The sequence below is a fragment of the Cervus elaphus genome, chromosome 23 (genome assembly GCF_910594005.1).
Source record: "Cervus elaphus chromosome 23, mCerEla1.1, whole genome shotgun sequence".
In the NCBI taxonomy this organism is placed as follows: Eukaryota; Metazoa; Chordata; class Mammalia; order Artiodactyla; family Cervidae; genus Cervus; species Cervus elaphus.
Window position 1 is genome coordinate 51,106,566 of NC_057837.1, and position 17,832 is coordinate 51,124,397.

A 17,832-nucleotide genomic window follows, 5' to 3' on the forward strand; every position below is an offset into this window, starting at 1 on the left:
GCAGTCCAAGGGGCTCTCACCTACCCCTTGCCAAAATGTACATACACACACACACTTTTATTTTTAACTTTTTATTTTGTATTGGGGTAAAGCCAGTTAACATTGTGATAGTTTCAGGTGAGCAGTGAAGTGACTCAGCCATATCCATTCTCCGCCAAACTACCTTCTCATCCGGCTGCCACATAACATTGAGCAGAGTTGCATGTGCCATACAGTAGGTCCTTGCTGGTTCACCTTTTTAATTATAGCAGTAAGTACATGTCCATCCCAAACTCCCTAACTATCCCTTCCCCGCTTCTTTCCCACCAACCACTCTCCACCACCCCTGCCCTGGCAGTTCTAAGTTCATTGTCTAAGTCTGTGAGTCTCTTTCTGTTTTATAAGGAAGTTCATTTGTATCATTGTTTTAGTAAATCTTTACATATATCTTAACAGTGTTTTTGCTTTCACTAAGGTACTTCTCAGTCAGTCATCTGATAAAAATAACACATTTTTAACGGTAATAATCAACATTTATTGGCTGCTTTTTATTTGTCAAGTACAGAAAAGATCCTAGATGCATTATATTAATGCATTTCTAGCACTTAAACCATCCTATTTTAAATAAGACTATGTTTTGTAGCTATTTCTATTACTTAAAGATTTTAACTCTTTTGGTTCTCTGATTCTTTTGGCAAACATTTTTTAATTGAGTTATTATTGTGTAAAACATTACATAATCCCTGCACTATACAGTGTACTCTTTTTTAAAAAAAACTTTCTATTTTGTATTGAGGTATAAATCATTAACAAACAGTGTTGTGATAGTTTCCGGTGAACAGTGAAAGGACTCAGCAGTGCATATACATGTATCCATTCTTCCCCAAACTCCCCTCCCATCCAGGCTGCCACATAACATTGGGCAGAGTTCTGTATACTATAGAGTAGGTCCTTGTTGGTTATCCACTTTAAAATAGCAGTGTGTACATGTCCATCCTAAACTCCCTAACTATCCTTCCCCACCCCATTATTCCCCTTCCCCAACAACCATAAGTTTGTTCTCTAAGTCTGTGAGTCTCTTTCTGTTTGGGGTTTTTTTTTTTATAATTTTATTTATTTTTGGCTGTGCTGGGTCTTCATTGCTGCTCATTTTTCACTTGTTGCAGCGAGCAGTGGCTACTCTGTAGTTCTGGTGTATAGACTTCATAGTTGCAGCTCAGTAGTTGTGATTTCTGGGCTCTAGAGCACAGGCTCAATAGTTGTGATACACTGGCTTAGTTGCTCCTTGGCATGTGGAATCTTCCTGGACCAGGGATCAAACCTGCATCTCCTTTGTTGGCAGGTGGATTCTTTACCACTGAGCCACCAGAGAAACCCCTCTTTCTGTTTTCTAAGTAAGTTCATTTGTATCATTTATTTTTAGATTCCACATATAAGGGATGTCATAGGATATTTCTTCCCTGTCTGACTTACTCAGTATGACAATCTCTAGGTGTGTCCATGTTGCTACAAATAGCACAATTTCATTCTTTTTAATGGCCGAGTAGTATTACAGTGTATATATGTACCACATCTTCTTTATCCATTCTTCTGTCAATGGACATTAGGTTGCTTCCATGTGCTGGCTATTGTAAACAGCACGCACACACATACATGTTTTGTCCTTAGTATTTTGTCCTAACTCTTAAGAGTTTTCAGATACTTCAGTATCTACCATCTATTTTATCCTTTCAGGAATCCTTTGAAGCATTGTCCCAGTGAGGTATATAGATTGACCAAATATTGACATCTACCTAGTGACATTCTGGAAACAATATCCAGAGTTGCTGAGTGCAAACCTGTCCCTTTTTCCACCATATTTTCCATATGTTTGCCTATTTTTTCTCTTACTCTTCCCAACATGTGCATTTAATCTCGTTTTTCCTAATGTAAGAATTATTTTACCAAGCAAAATTTGTCTACTGAGGGGTATTTCTAAAGGATTGAGGGATAGTCTTGACTGTAGCAGGAGTCAAGTGAAGCCCTATTAGCAATGTGGAAGAGTTAAGTTTGCACAGCTGTAACTTTCTTAGAGCTGTACAATATGTGTGCTAGATATATTTGGTAAAGTACTCCTGAACTACTGCTTTCTCTTCCTAGCAGATTTGAGTGTAAGAAAAAGGAAATTATATATTTGAATAAAATCTGCAGAAAAAGGCTGAATGTTCCTAAATAAATATTACACATTATTTATGTCTGGAAGTTCTTAGGAGTTTCCATGAGATGAAATAGTGCTTTGCAGCTGTTGACTTCCTGGTATAAGTTATTAGAAGTTGGAAATTAAATTGATAATAACACTGAGGTTTCTGATACAACCAGTCAAGTATCTCCATGTTGTCTATCATATAAATATACTCTTCCAGGAACCAACAAGGACTCTAAAGATTTGCAAACACATTTGTAATGTGCCTTTGATTAATAAAAGTAGAATCATTTTGTTTGATGTGGTTTTATTTTGTTTTGATTTTGGCAGTAGTCATAGTTGTAATCCAGTTACCATTATGGGTCTTGATAATCAAGCCTGGCAGTTGCTCTTTATTTTCTAATGAATCAAAATGACAAGGAAAATTCTAACATGAAGGTATGAGCCACTTTATCACTGTAGCTTATCCCATAAAGAAGGGGGCAACCTTCATTCATGGAATTTTAACTGTACAATGATCAGTAAGTATTATTAAACTAATCAGCAGAAATAGTCCCCTTTTAGTGCTTAAACATTATTTGCTGTTTTCTGATTATTAAAACTAGAGCATATAGGCTGAGGGCACTGGCTTTGGAGTTGGAGAGTCCTTGACTCCCATACATACTTGGTCAGTCATGTCTATGTCACCAAAACTCCTCATCTGTAAAATAGGGGAGATTTTTTTTCTTCCCGCCACGCCACACAGCTTGCAAGATCTTAGTTCCCTGAACAGGGATCAAACCTATGCCTCCTGCAATGGAAGCACAAAGTCCTTACCACTGGACCATCAGGGAGTTGCCCATAATCTGATTTAATAAAGTGTTTAAAAAAAAAAAAAAAGAAGAAGAAAATCAAAATGACTAGTAAGCTACAAGCCATTATTAACATTTTGATATGTTGGAGCTTCCAGTTCAAGATGGCAAAGTAGAAAGATGTGCGCTCATCTCATTCTGCAAGAGCCCCAAAATCACAACTAGCTGTTAAACAGCCATCGACAGGAGGACACTGGAACCCACCAAAAAAGATACCCCACATCCAGAGACGAAGAAGCTGCAGTGAGATGGTAGGCGGGGCACACATCACAATAAAATCAAACCCCATACCCACCGGGTGGGTGCCCCACAAACTAGAGAACAATAATACCAAAGAAGTTCTCCCACTGTTGTAACTGTTCCAAACTCCACCTCAGGCTTCCCAGCCTGGGGATCCAACACAGGAACTGGGAATCCCCAGGGAATCTGACCTTGAAGGCCAGTGGGATTTGATTATAGGACTTCCACAGAACTGAGGGGAGCAGAGACTCCAGTCTTGGAAGGCACAAACAAAATCTTGCCTACACCAAGACCCAGAGGAAAGGAGCAGGGACCCCATAGGAGACAGAACCAAAGCTACCTGCTAGTGTTGGAGAGTCTCCTGAGGAGGCATGCGTCAGCAGGGGCTCACCACAGGAACAGGGGCACTAGCAGCATTGGGGCGGGAAGGCCCCCCTTGGCGTAAGCCCTCTTGGAGGTCGCCATAAACCCTACCATAAAGCCTGTAGGCCCAAGGGCTGGGTCACCTCAGGCCAGACAACTACCAGGGAAGGAGTGCAGCCCCACCCCATCAGCAGATAATTGGATTAAAGTTTTACTGAGGGAGGCCCTGCCCACCAGAGCAAGACTCGGTTTTTCCCACCTCCAGTCTCTCCTGTCAGGAAGCTTACACAAGTCTCTCAGTCTCCTCCATCAGGGGGCAGACAGAAGAAGCAAGAACCACAGTCCCACAGTGGCTTAAACAAAAATCATATTACAGAAAGTTAATCAGGATGAAAAAGCAGAAAGTTATGTCCCAGAAGAAGGGATAAGATAAAACCCCAGAAAAACAATTAAATGAAGTGGAGATAGGCAACTTCCAGAAAAAGAATTCAGAATAATGATAATGAAGATGATCCAGGATCTCAGAAAAATAATTAAGAAGATGCAAGAAATGTTTACCAAAGACCTAGAAAAACTAAAGAACAAAGGTGAATAATACAGTGGAAAGAATCAATAGCAGAATAGCTGAGTCAGAAGAGCAGATAAGTGACCTGGAGGACAGAATGGTAGAAATCAGTGCTGCAGAACAGAATATAGAAAAAAGAATGAAAAGAAATGAAGACAGCCTAGGAGACCTCTGGGGCAACATTAAATGCCGCAACATTCACACTGTAGGGTCCCAGAAGGAGAAGAAAGAAAGGACCTGAGAAAATATTTGAAGAGATAACAGCTGAAAACTTCCCTAACATGGGAAAGGAAATTGTCAACCAAGTCCAGGCAGCACAGGGAGTCCAGGCAGGATAAACCCAAGGAGGAACACACCAAGACACATGGTAATCAAACTGACAAAAATTTAAAACAAAGATAAAATATTAAAAGCAACAAGAGAATTCCCATCAGGCTATCAGCTGATTTCTCAACTGAAACTCTACAAGCCAGAAGGGAATGGCACGATATATTTAAAGTGATAAAAAGGAAGAACCTATAACCAGGAATACTTTACCCAGCAAGATTCTCCTTCAGGTTAGATGAAGAAATCAAAAGTTTTCCAGACAAGCCAAAGTTAAGAGAATCCAGCACCACCAAACCAGCTTTACAACGAATGCTAAATTAATTTCTCTAAGCAGGAAACACAAGAGAAGGAAAAGACCTACAGAAAATAAACCCAAAACAGTTAAGAAAATGGTAATAGGATCATTGCAGCCATGAAATTAAAAGACGCTTACTCCTTGGAAGGAAAGTTATGACCAACCTAGATAGCATATTAAAAAGCAGAGACATTACTTTGCCAACAAAGGTCCATCTAATCAAGGCTATGGCTTTTCCAGTGGTCATGTATGGATGTGAGAGTTGGACTGTGAAGAAAGCTAAGCACCAAAAAATCGATGCTTTTGAACTGTGGTGTTGGAGAAGACTCTTGAGAGTCCCTTGGACTGCAAGGAGATCCAACCAGTCCATCCTAAAGGAGGTCAGTCCTGGGTGTTCACTGGAAGGACTGATACTGAAGCTGAAACTCCAGTACTTTGGCCACCTCATGCGAAGAGTTGACTCATTGGAAAAGACCCTGATGCTGGGAGGGATTGGGGGCAGGAGGAGAAGGGGATGACCAAGGATGAGATGGTTGGATGGCATCACCGACTCAATGGACATGAGTTTGAGTGGACTCCGGGAGTTGGTGATGGACAGGGAAGCCTGGCGTGCTGCGATTCACGGAGTCGCAAAGAGTTGGACACGACTGAGCCACTGAACTGAACTGAACTGAGCTGAATAGGATCATATATATCAATAATTACCTTAAATATAAATGGATTAAATGCACCAATCAAAAGACATAGACTGGCTGGGTGGATGAAAACATGTTCGTGTATGCACTTCCACTTAGCACATCATTTTGCTTAACCCTCCAAATTGTATGTAATTATTTTATATTAGGTTAATCATGTTCCCATTATGGCTTACAATTATAATCATCTTTTTTTTTCTGGATATTGATTGTGAAAACTAATAAACATCTTTTACTATTGTGATTATGTAACTATTATTCACTTAATACCATTGTATCATGATTGGTCAACAAAAAAATAACAGAACTCTATATCACCAAAATTACCATGTAATAGAAATACCTGCAATCACTTTTTAAAATCCAGATGCATATCTGAATTATCTAGGAATTTTTTGAAAAATGCAAGTGCCAAAGTATTGCTTTTTTTTCACCAGAGCTCTAGATATGTTTCTAATGAGCATCCATGTTTAAAAACAACTGAATTATATGATGATCTTTTACTTTTATCTAGTTTGTTTTACTTTTTCTATGTCATATTCAGTGCTCCCATTTCATTTAGTTTATGTTTTTCAATTTCTCCATCTCTTTTTTTGTTGTTGTTCTTTCTCAAGGCTTTATCAAAGGTAGCATAAAAGCTTTTGCATACTATATATAAATAATATGCATAATATATATATTTTAGAAAACTTATGAATTTTTGCCTAACTAAAAAATGTATGACATTTTGATTCCACCTATCTGACTTACTATGAATAGAGTGCTAGATTTCAAATTTTTAAAAAAAGATATGCAACAAGCAACAGAGGTTCACTGTATTAGCACAGAGAAGTATAGTCAATATCTTGTAATAGTTTCAAGATCTATTTTGAAATTATTTTCAAACTATCATGAAAATAGTTTCAAAAATAATGTATGTGTATATTCACCTTGCTGTGCATTTGAAACATTGTAAATCAACTATACTTCAATAAAATATAAATATTAAGAGAAAAAAACAAATTAAAAAAACATTTTGCTGTGTTGGCTTTAAGGCTTTTTTCTGCCACACATGTCCACACCTATATATACACATGTATTTACATATATAATCCACCAAATTGGGATCATATTTTGTATACAATTTATATATTGCTTAATTTTTCCTGCATATCTTTATTAAAATTTAAAAGTTAATGAAAACAGGTTTTCATGGCCAAATAATATTATAACATATGACTCTATATAATTATTTAATCATTATCTTCTTGTGAGACAGTAAGTTATTTCCAGTATTTTAGCATTATAAATATTATTACTTTAAAAGCTCAAGAGTTTTTAAAAATCTTTAAACTTCTTTTATTTCCCTTTCCACTTCTTTGAGGTGAACATTTTCATGTATTTATTGATTATTGCCTTTATTTCAGTGAAGTACCTCTCTGTGAATACCTTTTTGTAAAGTGTTTTAGGTAGGATCACAAGCTTCTGGAATAGTGCCAGATACATAGTAAGTACTAAATAAGTATTTGTGGTGTGATAAATGAATTAATAGCAAGGATATTAACCCTCATCTGTCATATTTGTTTTAAATGGGATCAAGCCTTATTAAAAATTTTTCCTCTATACATGTATTATACAAAATAATGTAATCATGGTTTTTAGTGTTTATAACCTAATTTTTTCTCATTCTTTTGTTTCCCCACAGTTCATCCATGAGCTCGGACTTCCCACATTACAACTTCAGGATGCCTAATATTGGATTCCAGAACCTGCCACTCAACATATATATTGTGGTTTTCGGCACTGCTATATTTGTCTTCATCCTTAGTTTACTCTTCTGTTGCTACTTGATTAGGTAATCAATTTTCATTCTATGTTGCTTTAATATATGTTAAGCAGTCAATAATAAATCAGCTTTCTGCCCTTAAAGTGTTTTAAACCTATGGTAATTAACAAATGTTCTAAAATTAAGGTGGGTCCATGATTCATTCATTCTCACAAATCCTCCACAACTAGCTCATTCTCTTTAATATTATATTTATAGATATAATATTTATGAATTTTTATTAGTCACTAAGCCATGTTTGACTCTTTGCGACCCCCTGGACAGTAGCCTGCAAGACTCCTCTGTCCATGGGATTTCCCAGGCAAGAGTACTGGATTGGGTTGCCATTTCTTTCTCCAGAGGATCTTCCCAGCCCAGGGATTGAACCCTCATCTCCTGCTTGGCAGACAGATTCTTTACCACTTCGATACACTTTAGGAATCAATATTTATTAGGTACTTACTGTGTGCCAGACCCTGTGCTGTGTGTGCACTGCAATTAAACAAGGTAACCTTATTATCTTTATTTTTCAGAAGTTAAATAATTTCCCTATAGTCACACAGATGAAAATTGGTTAGACTTGGGACCCAAAGCTAGTTGTGTCTGACCTTAGAGCATGTGCTCTTAACCACTTAAAAAAATAAAAATAAATCATATTTTTCAGACTTCATTTCCAAAATAACCACTTCAGAATTTCATAATCACACTCAAAGGACAGATTTGTACACTGAGGATATTCTAAAACTTTTCTATTGAAGTACAGTTGATTTACAATATTAAAACGTTTTTGAGCCTGGAATTTTTTAATGAAGACGAGAACCTACTTTACTTTTCTTTTAGTAACAGATGGCAAGCTGTTAGGTTGGCCAAAAAGTTCATTCAGGTTTGCCCATAAGTTGCTACAGAAAAAAACAAACGAACTATTTGGCCAACCCAATACTTAAGGAAAACAAAATATTCCCCATTCTTACCTCCTTTCAAGCTTCCCTGGTGGCTCAGATGGTAAAAAATCTGCCTGCAATGCAGGTGACCCAGTTTCAATCCCTGGGTCGAAAAGATCCCCTAGAGAAGGGAATGGCTAAATAAGTCACAATTTATTATTACTAGAATGTTTCCTGGAATAGCAAAAAGATATTTCTGTTAAATGCATCTGCCATAGCAAATGCAAGACAAAATAGTGCAATCTAAAATATTACTTAAGGCTTCTCTGGTGGCTCAGTGATACATAATCCAGCCTTGTCCAGGAAGATCCCATATACCATGAAGCAACTAAGCCCATGAGCCACACTGTTGAGCCTGTGCTCTAGAGCCTGGGAATTGCAACTGCTGAAGCCTGCACACTCTAGAGCCCATGCTCCACAGCAATAGAAGCCACTGCAGTAAGAAGCGCATGCACTGCAGTTTGAGAGTAGCCCCTGCTCACAGCTAGAGAAAAGCCCACGCAACAACAAAAACCCAGCACAGCCAAAAATAAATAAATAAAATTTTAAAAAATAATAATAATAAAGAAGTTCAACAAACCACAGAAAAATGGGCTTTTGGAGGGGAGTGTTTTCTTGTAAAATGGCTGACAATCCATGACTAAGAGAAAACATTACACACATGCATGCATGCACACATATACACACAGAGAGAGAAATGAATTTCTGTAAAAAGAGAATTTTGCTACATGGCATATCTGAAATATTTAAAAACTTACATCCTCACAAAAACCAGCACACTGATGTTTGTAGAAAGAAGCTGTACCCATAATTACCAAAACTTGGAAGCAACCAAGATATCTTTCATTGAATGAATGAATTGTAGTGATCTAGATAATAGAGTGTTATTCAGCACTGAAAGTAAATGAGTTATATCTAGCATTGAAAAGACATAGAGGGATCTTTTTTTTTTTTTTTTTGGTTAACGATGTACTTTTTTTTTTTTTTTTTTCAGGCCTGTTCAGTTCAGCATTCTAAAAACATAAAAAATATTTTATTTCAGTATGGCATCTAGTGCAGCAAAATTTTTATAAAAATGAAATTAGAAGGTAATTTTTCTCTGCTAACACATTTATTTAAACTAGGATGTTAACCTACTTGAGCTAAATTAATGTACTGAACTGAAGAGAGCTGTGCCTTTTTTTTTTTTTGAATTTTTTTATTAGTTGGAGGCTAATTACTTCACAACATTTCAGTGGGTTTTGTCATACATTGATATGAATCAGCCATAGATTTACACTTATTCCCCATCCCGATCCCCCCTCCCACCTCCCTCTCCACCCGATTCCTTGAAAAGACATAGAGGGATCTTAAACACATATTTCTAAGTGAAAGAAGCCAATTTGAAAAGGCTACATACTATATGATTCTAACTATATGACATACTGAAAAAGGCAAAACTATGGAGACAGTAAAAAGATCACTTGATGCCAGGAGCTAGGGGAGAGGGAGGGATGAACAGGTGAAGCAAAAGAATGTGTAGGTCAGTGAGACTATTTTATATGTTACTATAATGGTGGATTTCATTTGCATGGTGTAGGACATCTTCATTTTGTTATCCATAAGGAGTATTTCTAGCATATCCAGTAAAAGCATGTATGTTTTATTTATTTATTAAATTTTTTATTTTATATTGGATATAGTTGTTTAACAGTGTCATGTTAGTTTCAGGTGTACAGCACAGTGATTGTTATACATATATATGTATGCATGTAACTGCTATGACTTTGGTTACTTTGTTTTTCTATGACAGAGTAAATCAGCTTTCTCTCTCTTTTTTTTTTTTTCTTATTCAGCTTTTTCTGATTATTTCCATCCTAATAAGAGTATGATTGGAGTAGTAAATAGCAACCCACTCCAGTATTCTTGTCTGGAAAATTCCACAGACAGAGGAGCTTGATGGGCTACAGTCCATGGGATCGCAGAGTTGCACACAACTGAGCACACCCAGAGTATGATGGAGGACTGATAGTGCTTTGGGGATAGTATTATGTTAAACATAGCAAATGTTATGTTTAGCTTAAACATAACAGGATTGGATCTTAATAGATTTGTAGTAGTGATCATACTCTGTTCCTTGACAAATTGAGTCATTGTTACCTGAGTAGTTCTCATTTGGGAAGCATCTCAGACCTTGTTGAATAACTGTTTGGTGAAGTAGTTATTACAGTTTCTCAGGAGCATTCCTTCTCTTTCTTCCATCTCATTCATGGTTGGCTAGTTCACTCCATTGAGTTTCCCTGGTAGCTCAAATGGTAAAGAATCCGCCTGCAATGCTAGAGACCTGGGTTCAATCCCTGGGTTGGGAAGATCCCCTGGAGAAGGGCATGGCAACCCACCCCAGTATTCTTGCCTGGAGAATCCCCATGGACAGAGGAGCCTGGCAGGCTATAGTCCATGGGGTTGCAAAGAGTCAGACACAACTGAGTGACTAAGCACTGCATAATGGTAGATACCTGTCATTGTGTATTTAAAAAAAAAAAAAAAAAAGGATCTGATTTCTCAACAGAAACAGTAAAAAAAAAATTAAAGCATGGATATTCATTAAAAAAAAAAAAAAAGAGGCTCACTTTCCCCATTACTGTTCAACATTGTACTAGAAGTTCTAGCCAGAAGATTTAGACAAGACAAAGAAATAGAGGGTATTCAATTGGAAAGAAAGAAGTAAAACTATCTGTTTTTGAAGATGACCTGATTCTATATATAGACAATCCCATAGAATATATACACACGCAAAAAAAAAATCTAGGACTAACAGACAAGCAAACTTTGAGAATATAGAAGTAAGACCAAAAAAATCAGTTATATTTCTGTTCACCAGCAAGGGACAATCTGAAAAGGAAATAGATGAAACATTTACAGTAGCATCCAAAAGAATTAAAATCCTAGGAAATAAGTTTAACCAAGGAGGTGAAAAGCTTATACACTGAGAACTATAAAATATTGCAGAAATAAAGAAAACCTAAATTAATGGAAAGATTTCAGGAACTGGAAGACTTAATATTATTAATATGACAATATTCCTCAAAGCAATCAACAGATTCAGCACAAAGATTCAAAATTCCAATAACCTTTGATACAGAAATGGAAAAACTGATCTTCGGAGGTCTTAATGACCCAGATAACCACAATCATGTGATCACTCACCTACAGCCAGACATTCTGGAGTGTGAAGTTAAGGGGGCCTTAGGAAACTTTACTGTGAACAAATACCAGACCACCTTACCTGCCTGCTGAGAAACCTGTATACAGATCAAGAAGCAACAGGACTGGTTCAAAATTGGGAAAAGAGTACATCATAGCTGTATATTGTTGCCATGCTTATTTAATTTTAACTTATATGCAGAGTACATCATGCGAAATGCTGGGCTGGATGAAGCATATGCTGGAATCAAGATTGCTAGAAGAAATATCAATAACCTCAGATATGCAGATGACACCACCCTTATAGTAAAAAGTGAAGAGAAACTAAAGAGCCTCTTGGTGAAGGTGAAAGAGGAGAGTGAAAAGGCTGGCTTAAAAGTCAACATTCAAAAAACAAAGATCATGGCATCCAGTCCCATCATTTCATGGCAAATAGATGGAGAAACAATGGAAACAGTGACAGACTTTATTTTCTCGGGCTCCAAAATCATTGCAGACGGTGACTGCAATTGTGAAATTAAGACATTTGCTCCTTGGAGAAGGAAATGGCAACCCACTCCAGTGTTCTTGCCTGGAAAAGTTCATGGACAGAGGAGCCTGGCAGGCTGCAGTCCATGGGGTTACATGACTGAGCATGTGTGCACGAGGGTGGAGGGAGATCGGTTGGTAGCAATAAACTGGTAGAACTAAAAAAAAAAAAAAAAAGATGTTTGCTCCTTGGAGGGAAAGCTCTGGCAAACCTAGATCGCATATTCAAAAGCAGAGACATCAATTTGCATCAGTCTGCCAACAAAGGTTCGTATAGTCGAAGCTGTGGTTTTTCCAGTAGTCAGGTATGGATGTGAGAGTTGAACTGTAAAGAAAGCTGAGCACCGAAGAATTGATGCTTTCGAATTGTGGTGCTGGAGAAGACTCTTTGAGAGTCCCTTGGACTGCAAGGAGATCAAACCAGTCAATCTTAAAGGAAATCAATCCTGAATTGGAAGGACTGATGCTGAAGTTAAAGCTCCAGTATTTGGCCACATAATGCAAAGAGTCAACTATTGGAAAAGACCCTGATGTTGGGAAACATTGAGGGTAGGAGGAGAAGGGGATGACAGGATAAGATAGTTGGATGGCATCACTGTCTCAATGGACATGAGTTTGAGCAAACTCTGGGAGACAGAAAAGGACAAGGAAGCCTGCTGTGCTGCAGTCCATGGGGCGCAAAGAGTTGGACACAATTAAGCAACTGAAAAATAACAGTTCATTTATAACTGCAGGGGGCCCCAAATAGCCAAAACATATAAATATATATTGAAAAAGAAAAAAGGCAGGAAGACTCATACTTCCCAATTTCAAAACTACTTTAAGCTACAGTAATCAAATGCGGTACCAGCATTAAGAATGAACATACAAATCAGTAAAATAGAATTGAGAGTCCTGAAGTAAATCCAAACATCAATGATGAATTGATGTTTTGGTGGTTTTTTTTTTTGGGGGGGGGTGGGTTGTGGCTCTCCATATAGGTTTTTTTTTTTAATGGAAATAGTTGATTTAAAATGTTGTATTAATTTCTGCTGTACAGCAAAATGACTCAGTTATACATATTTTTTTTAATATTTATTTATTTGGCTGTGCCAGGTCTTAGTTGCAGCATGTAGGTTCTTTGATCTTCAATACAGCATGCAAGATCTAGTTTCCTGACCAGGGATTGAAGCTGGGACCCCTGCATTGGGAGCATAGAGTCTTAGCCACTGGACCACTAGAAAAGTCCCAATATATACATTTTTTTCCATTATGGTTTATCACAGGATATTGAATATAGTTCCCTGTGCTACACAGTAGGACCCTGTTGTTTATCCATGTTGCTGTTGTTGTGCTCAGTTTCTCAGCTGTGTCTGACTCTGTGCGACCCTGTGAACTGTAGCCTGCCAGGCTCCTCTTTCCATGGACTTTTCCAGGCAAGAGTACTGGAGTGGGTTGCCATTTCCTACTCCAGGGAATCTTCCCAACCCAAGGATCAAACCTGTGTCTCTTGTGCCTACTGCATTGACAGGTGGATTCTTTACCACTCCACCTCCTATACTATGTATAATAGTTGGCATCTGCTAACTGCTATCTGATTTACTATCATACTTTGTATGATAATCTCTGGGTTCATCCAAATGGCATTATTTCATTCTCTTTTTTTTTAATTTATTTAATTGGAGGCTAATTACTTTACAATATTGTAGTGGATTTTGCCACACATTGACATGAATCAGCCATGTGTGTACATATGTTCCCCATCCTGAACCCCCCTCCCAATTCCCTCCCCATCCCGTCCCTCAGGGTCATCCCAGTGCACCCGCCCTGAGCACCTTGTCTCATGCATCAAACCTGGACTGGCGATCTGTTTCACATATGATAATATACATGTTTCAATGCTAATCTCTCAAATCATCCCACCCTTGCCTTCTCCCACAGAGTCCAAGAGACTGTTCTATACATCTGTGTCTCTGTTGCTGTCTCACATATAGGGTCATTGTTACCATCTTTCTAGATTCCATATATATGCATTAGTATACTGTATTGGTGTTTTTCTTTCTGACTTACTTCACTCGTATAATAGGCTCCAGTTTCATCCACCTCATTAGAACTGATTCAAATGTATTCTTTTTAATGGCTGAGTAATATTCCATTGTGTATATGTACCACAGCTTTCTTATCCATTCATCTGCCGATGGACATCTAGGTTGCTTCCATGTCCTGGCTATTATAAACAGTGCTGCTATTTCATTCTTTTTTAATGGCTGAGAAATATTCCATCATATATATGTGTCACATCTTTATCCATTCATCTGCTGATGGACACTGAGGTTGTTTCCATGTCTTGGCTATTGTAAATAGTGCTACTTTGAACACAGGGATGCATGTATCTTTTCAAATTATAGTTTAGTCTGGGTGTATCCCAGAAGTGGGATTGCTGGGTCATATGGTAGCTCTATTTTTAGTTTTTCAATAAATCTCCATACTGTTCTCCATAGTGGCTGCACCAATTTATATTGAACCAACAGTGCAGGAGGGCTCCCTTTTCTCCATACCCTCTCTAGCATGTATTGTTTGCAGACTTTTTGATGATGGCCATTCTGACAGGTATGAGTTTTGATTTGCATTTCTCTGGTAATTAGTGATGTTGAACATCTTTTCATGTGCTTTTTGGCCATCTGTGTGTCTTCTTTGGAGAATGTCTATTTAGATCTTCTGCCCATTTTAAGTGTCATGGGTATTTGATAGAGATCACATTAAATCTGTAGATTGCTTTGGGTAGTATGGTATGGCCAGTTGATTTTTGATACGGGTGCCAGGCCCCTTCAGTGGTAAAAGAATAGTGTCTTCAACAAATCATCTTCAACAAATGGTGGACCAACTGAATAATACATGCAAAAGAATACATTTGAACCCTTGTCTCATTTCCTATATAAAAATTAACTCAAAAAATAGATCAGCAACCTAAGTATGAGCTAAAACTATCAAACTCTTGTGAGAGGGACTTCCCTGGTGGTCCAGTGGCTAAGAATCTGCCTTCCAACGCAGTGTTCGCTGGTTTGATCCCTAGTCAGGTAACTAAGATCCCGCAGGCCGAGGGGCAACTAAACCCTAGTATTGCAACTAGAGAGCCTGTGTCCTGCAACTGCTGAGCCTACGTGCTACAACTACTGAGCCCACGTGCTCTCGAGCCCATGCTTCACAATAAGAGATGCCCACATGCAACAACTTGAAAAACCTGCAAACTGCAACAAGAAGCCCTTCCACAGCAACTAGAGAAAGCCCACACACTGCAATGAATTACCAAGCTGTTTTGGTAATACCCAGCACAGCCAAAATTTTTAAATTAATTAATTAATTAAAAAAATAAAACTCTTGGGAGAAAGCAAGGGTAAATCTTCATGACCTCAGACTGGCAATGGTGTCTTAGATTTGACAAAACATTCTAGCATCCCTACAGTGGAGGCTTCTAATGGATCCTGTTATTTCTTCCCTAAATATTTACCTTTCGTGTTTATTACAAATGCACACCCATGCCTGTCCTGAGTCCTAATGTCAGCTGAATGGACCCTGAATTAATATTCAGCCTTTTAGACTTCCTCACCTTGGTGACAATGTTTTGTCAGAACTCACCACCATGACCCATCCATCTGGGGTGGCCATACACGGCATGGCTCATAGTTTCATTGAGTTAGACAAGGCTGTGGTCCATGTGATCAGATTGGTTAGTTTTCTGTGACTGTGATTTTCACTCTGTCTGCCCTCTGATGGAAAAGGATAAGAGGGTTATGGAAGCTTCCTGATGAAAGAAACTGAGGGGGAAACTGGGTCTTGTTCTGATGGGCAGGGCCATGTTCAGTAAGTCTTTAATCCAATTTTCTATTGATGGGTAGGGCTGTGTCCCCTCCCCCTTGTTTAACCTGAGGCCAAACTATGATGGGGGTAATGAAGATAAGGGCTATAGGCCAAATAACTATGCCAAAGCCTTTGGATCACAACAAACTGGAAAATTCTGAAAGAGATGGGAATACCAGACCACCTGACCTGCCTCCTGAGAATCTGTATGAAGGTCAAGAAGCAACAGTTAAAACTGGACATGGAACAACAGACTGGTTCCAAATAGGGAAAGGAGTACGTCAAGGCTGTATATTGTCACCCTGCTTTTTTAACTAATATGCAGAGTACATCATGAGAAATGCTGGGCTGGATGAAGCACAAGCTGGAATCAAGATTGCTGGGAGAAATATCAATAACCTCAGATATGCAGATGACACCACCCTTATAGCAGAAAGTGAAGAACTAAAGAGCCTCTTGATGAAAGTGGAAAGGAGAGTGAAAAAGTTGGCTTAAAGCTCAGCATTCAGAAAACTAAGATCATGGCATCTGGTTCCATCATTTCATGGTAAATAGATGGGGAAACAATGGAAATAGTGACAGACTTTATTTTGGGGGCTTGAAAATCACTACAGATGGTGACTGCAGCCATGTAAAAGATACTTGCTCCTTGGAAGAAAAGTTATGACCAACCTAGACAGCATATTAAAAAGCAGAGACATTACTTTGCCAACAAAGGTCCATCTAGTCGAAGCTATGGTTTTTCCAGAAGTCATGTATGGATTTGAGAGTTGGACTGTAAAGAAGGCTGAGTGCTGAAGAATTGATGCCTTTGACCTGTGGTGTTGGAGAAGACTCTTGAGAGTCCCTTGGACAGCAAGGAGATCCAGCCAGTCCATCCTAAAGGAAATCAGTCCTGAATATTCATTGGAAGGACTCATGCTGAAGCTGAAACTCCAATACTATAGCCACCTGATGGGAAAACTGACTCATTTGAAAAGACCCTGATGCTGGGAAGGATTGAAGGCAGGAGGAGAAGGGGATGACAGAGGATGAGATGGTTGGATGGCATCACCGACTTGATGGACATGAGTTTGAGTAGCTCCGGGAGTTGGTGATGGACAGGGAAGCCCAGTGTGCTGCAGTCCATGGTGTCGCAAAGAGTCGGACATGACTGAGCTACTGAACTGAACCTTGGTGACTGCTTTTGATTGAGGTTCCCAAGGGTAATGACTGTATTACTGGTGTTATTTTACATTTAGTGTAGCATAGTACTATTATTATGCATATTTAATGGTGATTGTTCTATCAAAAATCTACTGTGGTGTCAGACATGAGGAAGACTTATTCTGATGTCTAACCTTAATTTTTGGTAAAACAGTTTAAACTAAGGAAGAATATTACCTACTTAGGCTTTCAAAATGCATTATAAAAATTTTTTTAACATATTATATTCTCCTTAATTTTAGAAAATAAAGAAAAATAAGATTTTTCTTAACAGCAAGAAGACAACTGAATTTAAAAATAAGTAAAAGGAATTTCCCTGATGATCCAGTGGTTAAGAATCCACCTTGCAATGCAAGGAACACCAGTTCAACCCCTGGTCCAAGAAGATCCCACATGCTGCAGGGCAACTAAAGCCCATGAGCCACAAATACTGAGCCCAAACACTACAACTACTGAAACCTGTGTGGCCTAGAGCCCATGCTCCCCAACAAGAGAAGCCACCACAAGCCAGCACAGCCTAAATAAATAAGTATTAAAAAAAAAAATAGGTGAAGGGCTTAGATAGCCATTTCTCTAAAGAAGATATATAGATGGTCAACAAGCACATGAAAAGATGTTCAACAGTATTGGTCATTAAGGAAATATAAGTTAAAACCACAACAAAATTCACAACAGGTAGGATGCTGTAGTCAAAAATATGGAAAATTATAAGTGTTGATAAGGATATGGAGAAATAGGAACCCTCATACATTGCTGGTGGGAGAATAAAATGGTATAGTCACTGTGAAAAAGAGTTCATCAACTCTTTGAAAGTTAAACATAGAATTACCATAAGA

At 38.2% G+C, this 17,832-nt stretch overlaps 1 protein-coding gene and 1 non-coding gene across 2 annotated transcripts in view; one reads left to right on the forward strand and one right to left on the reverse strand.

Annotated features, from left to right (window-relative positions):
* RNF24 (ring finger protein 24) overlaps positions 1-17,832 on the forward strand; it is a 105,379-nt gene that overhangs the window by 55,197 nt on the left and 32,350 nt on the right. Inside the window, exon 2 of the mRNA XM_043884552.1 lies at positions 7,182-7,331. Within this exon, the coding sequence (XP_043740487.1) occupies positions 7,189-7,331 (143 nt within the window). The 5' untranslated portion in view covers positions 7,182-7,188. The remainder of the gene's footprint in view (positions 1-7,181; positions 7,332-17,832) is intronic.
* Positions 2,922-2,994, reverse strand: TRNAG-UCC. The gene has a single exon. It is a non-coding gene; the product is annotated as a tRNA-Gly (tRNA).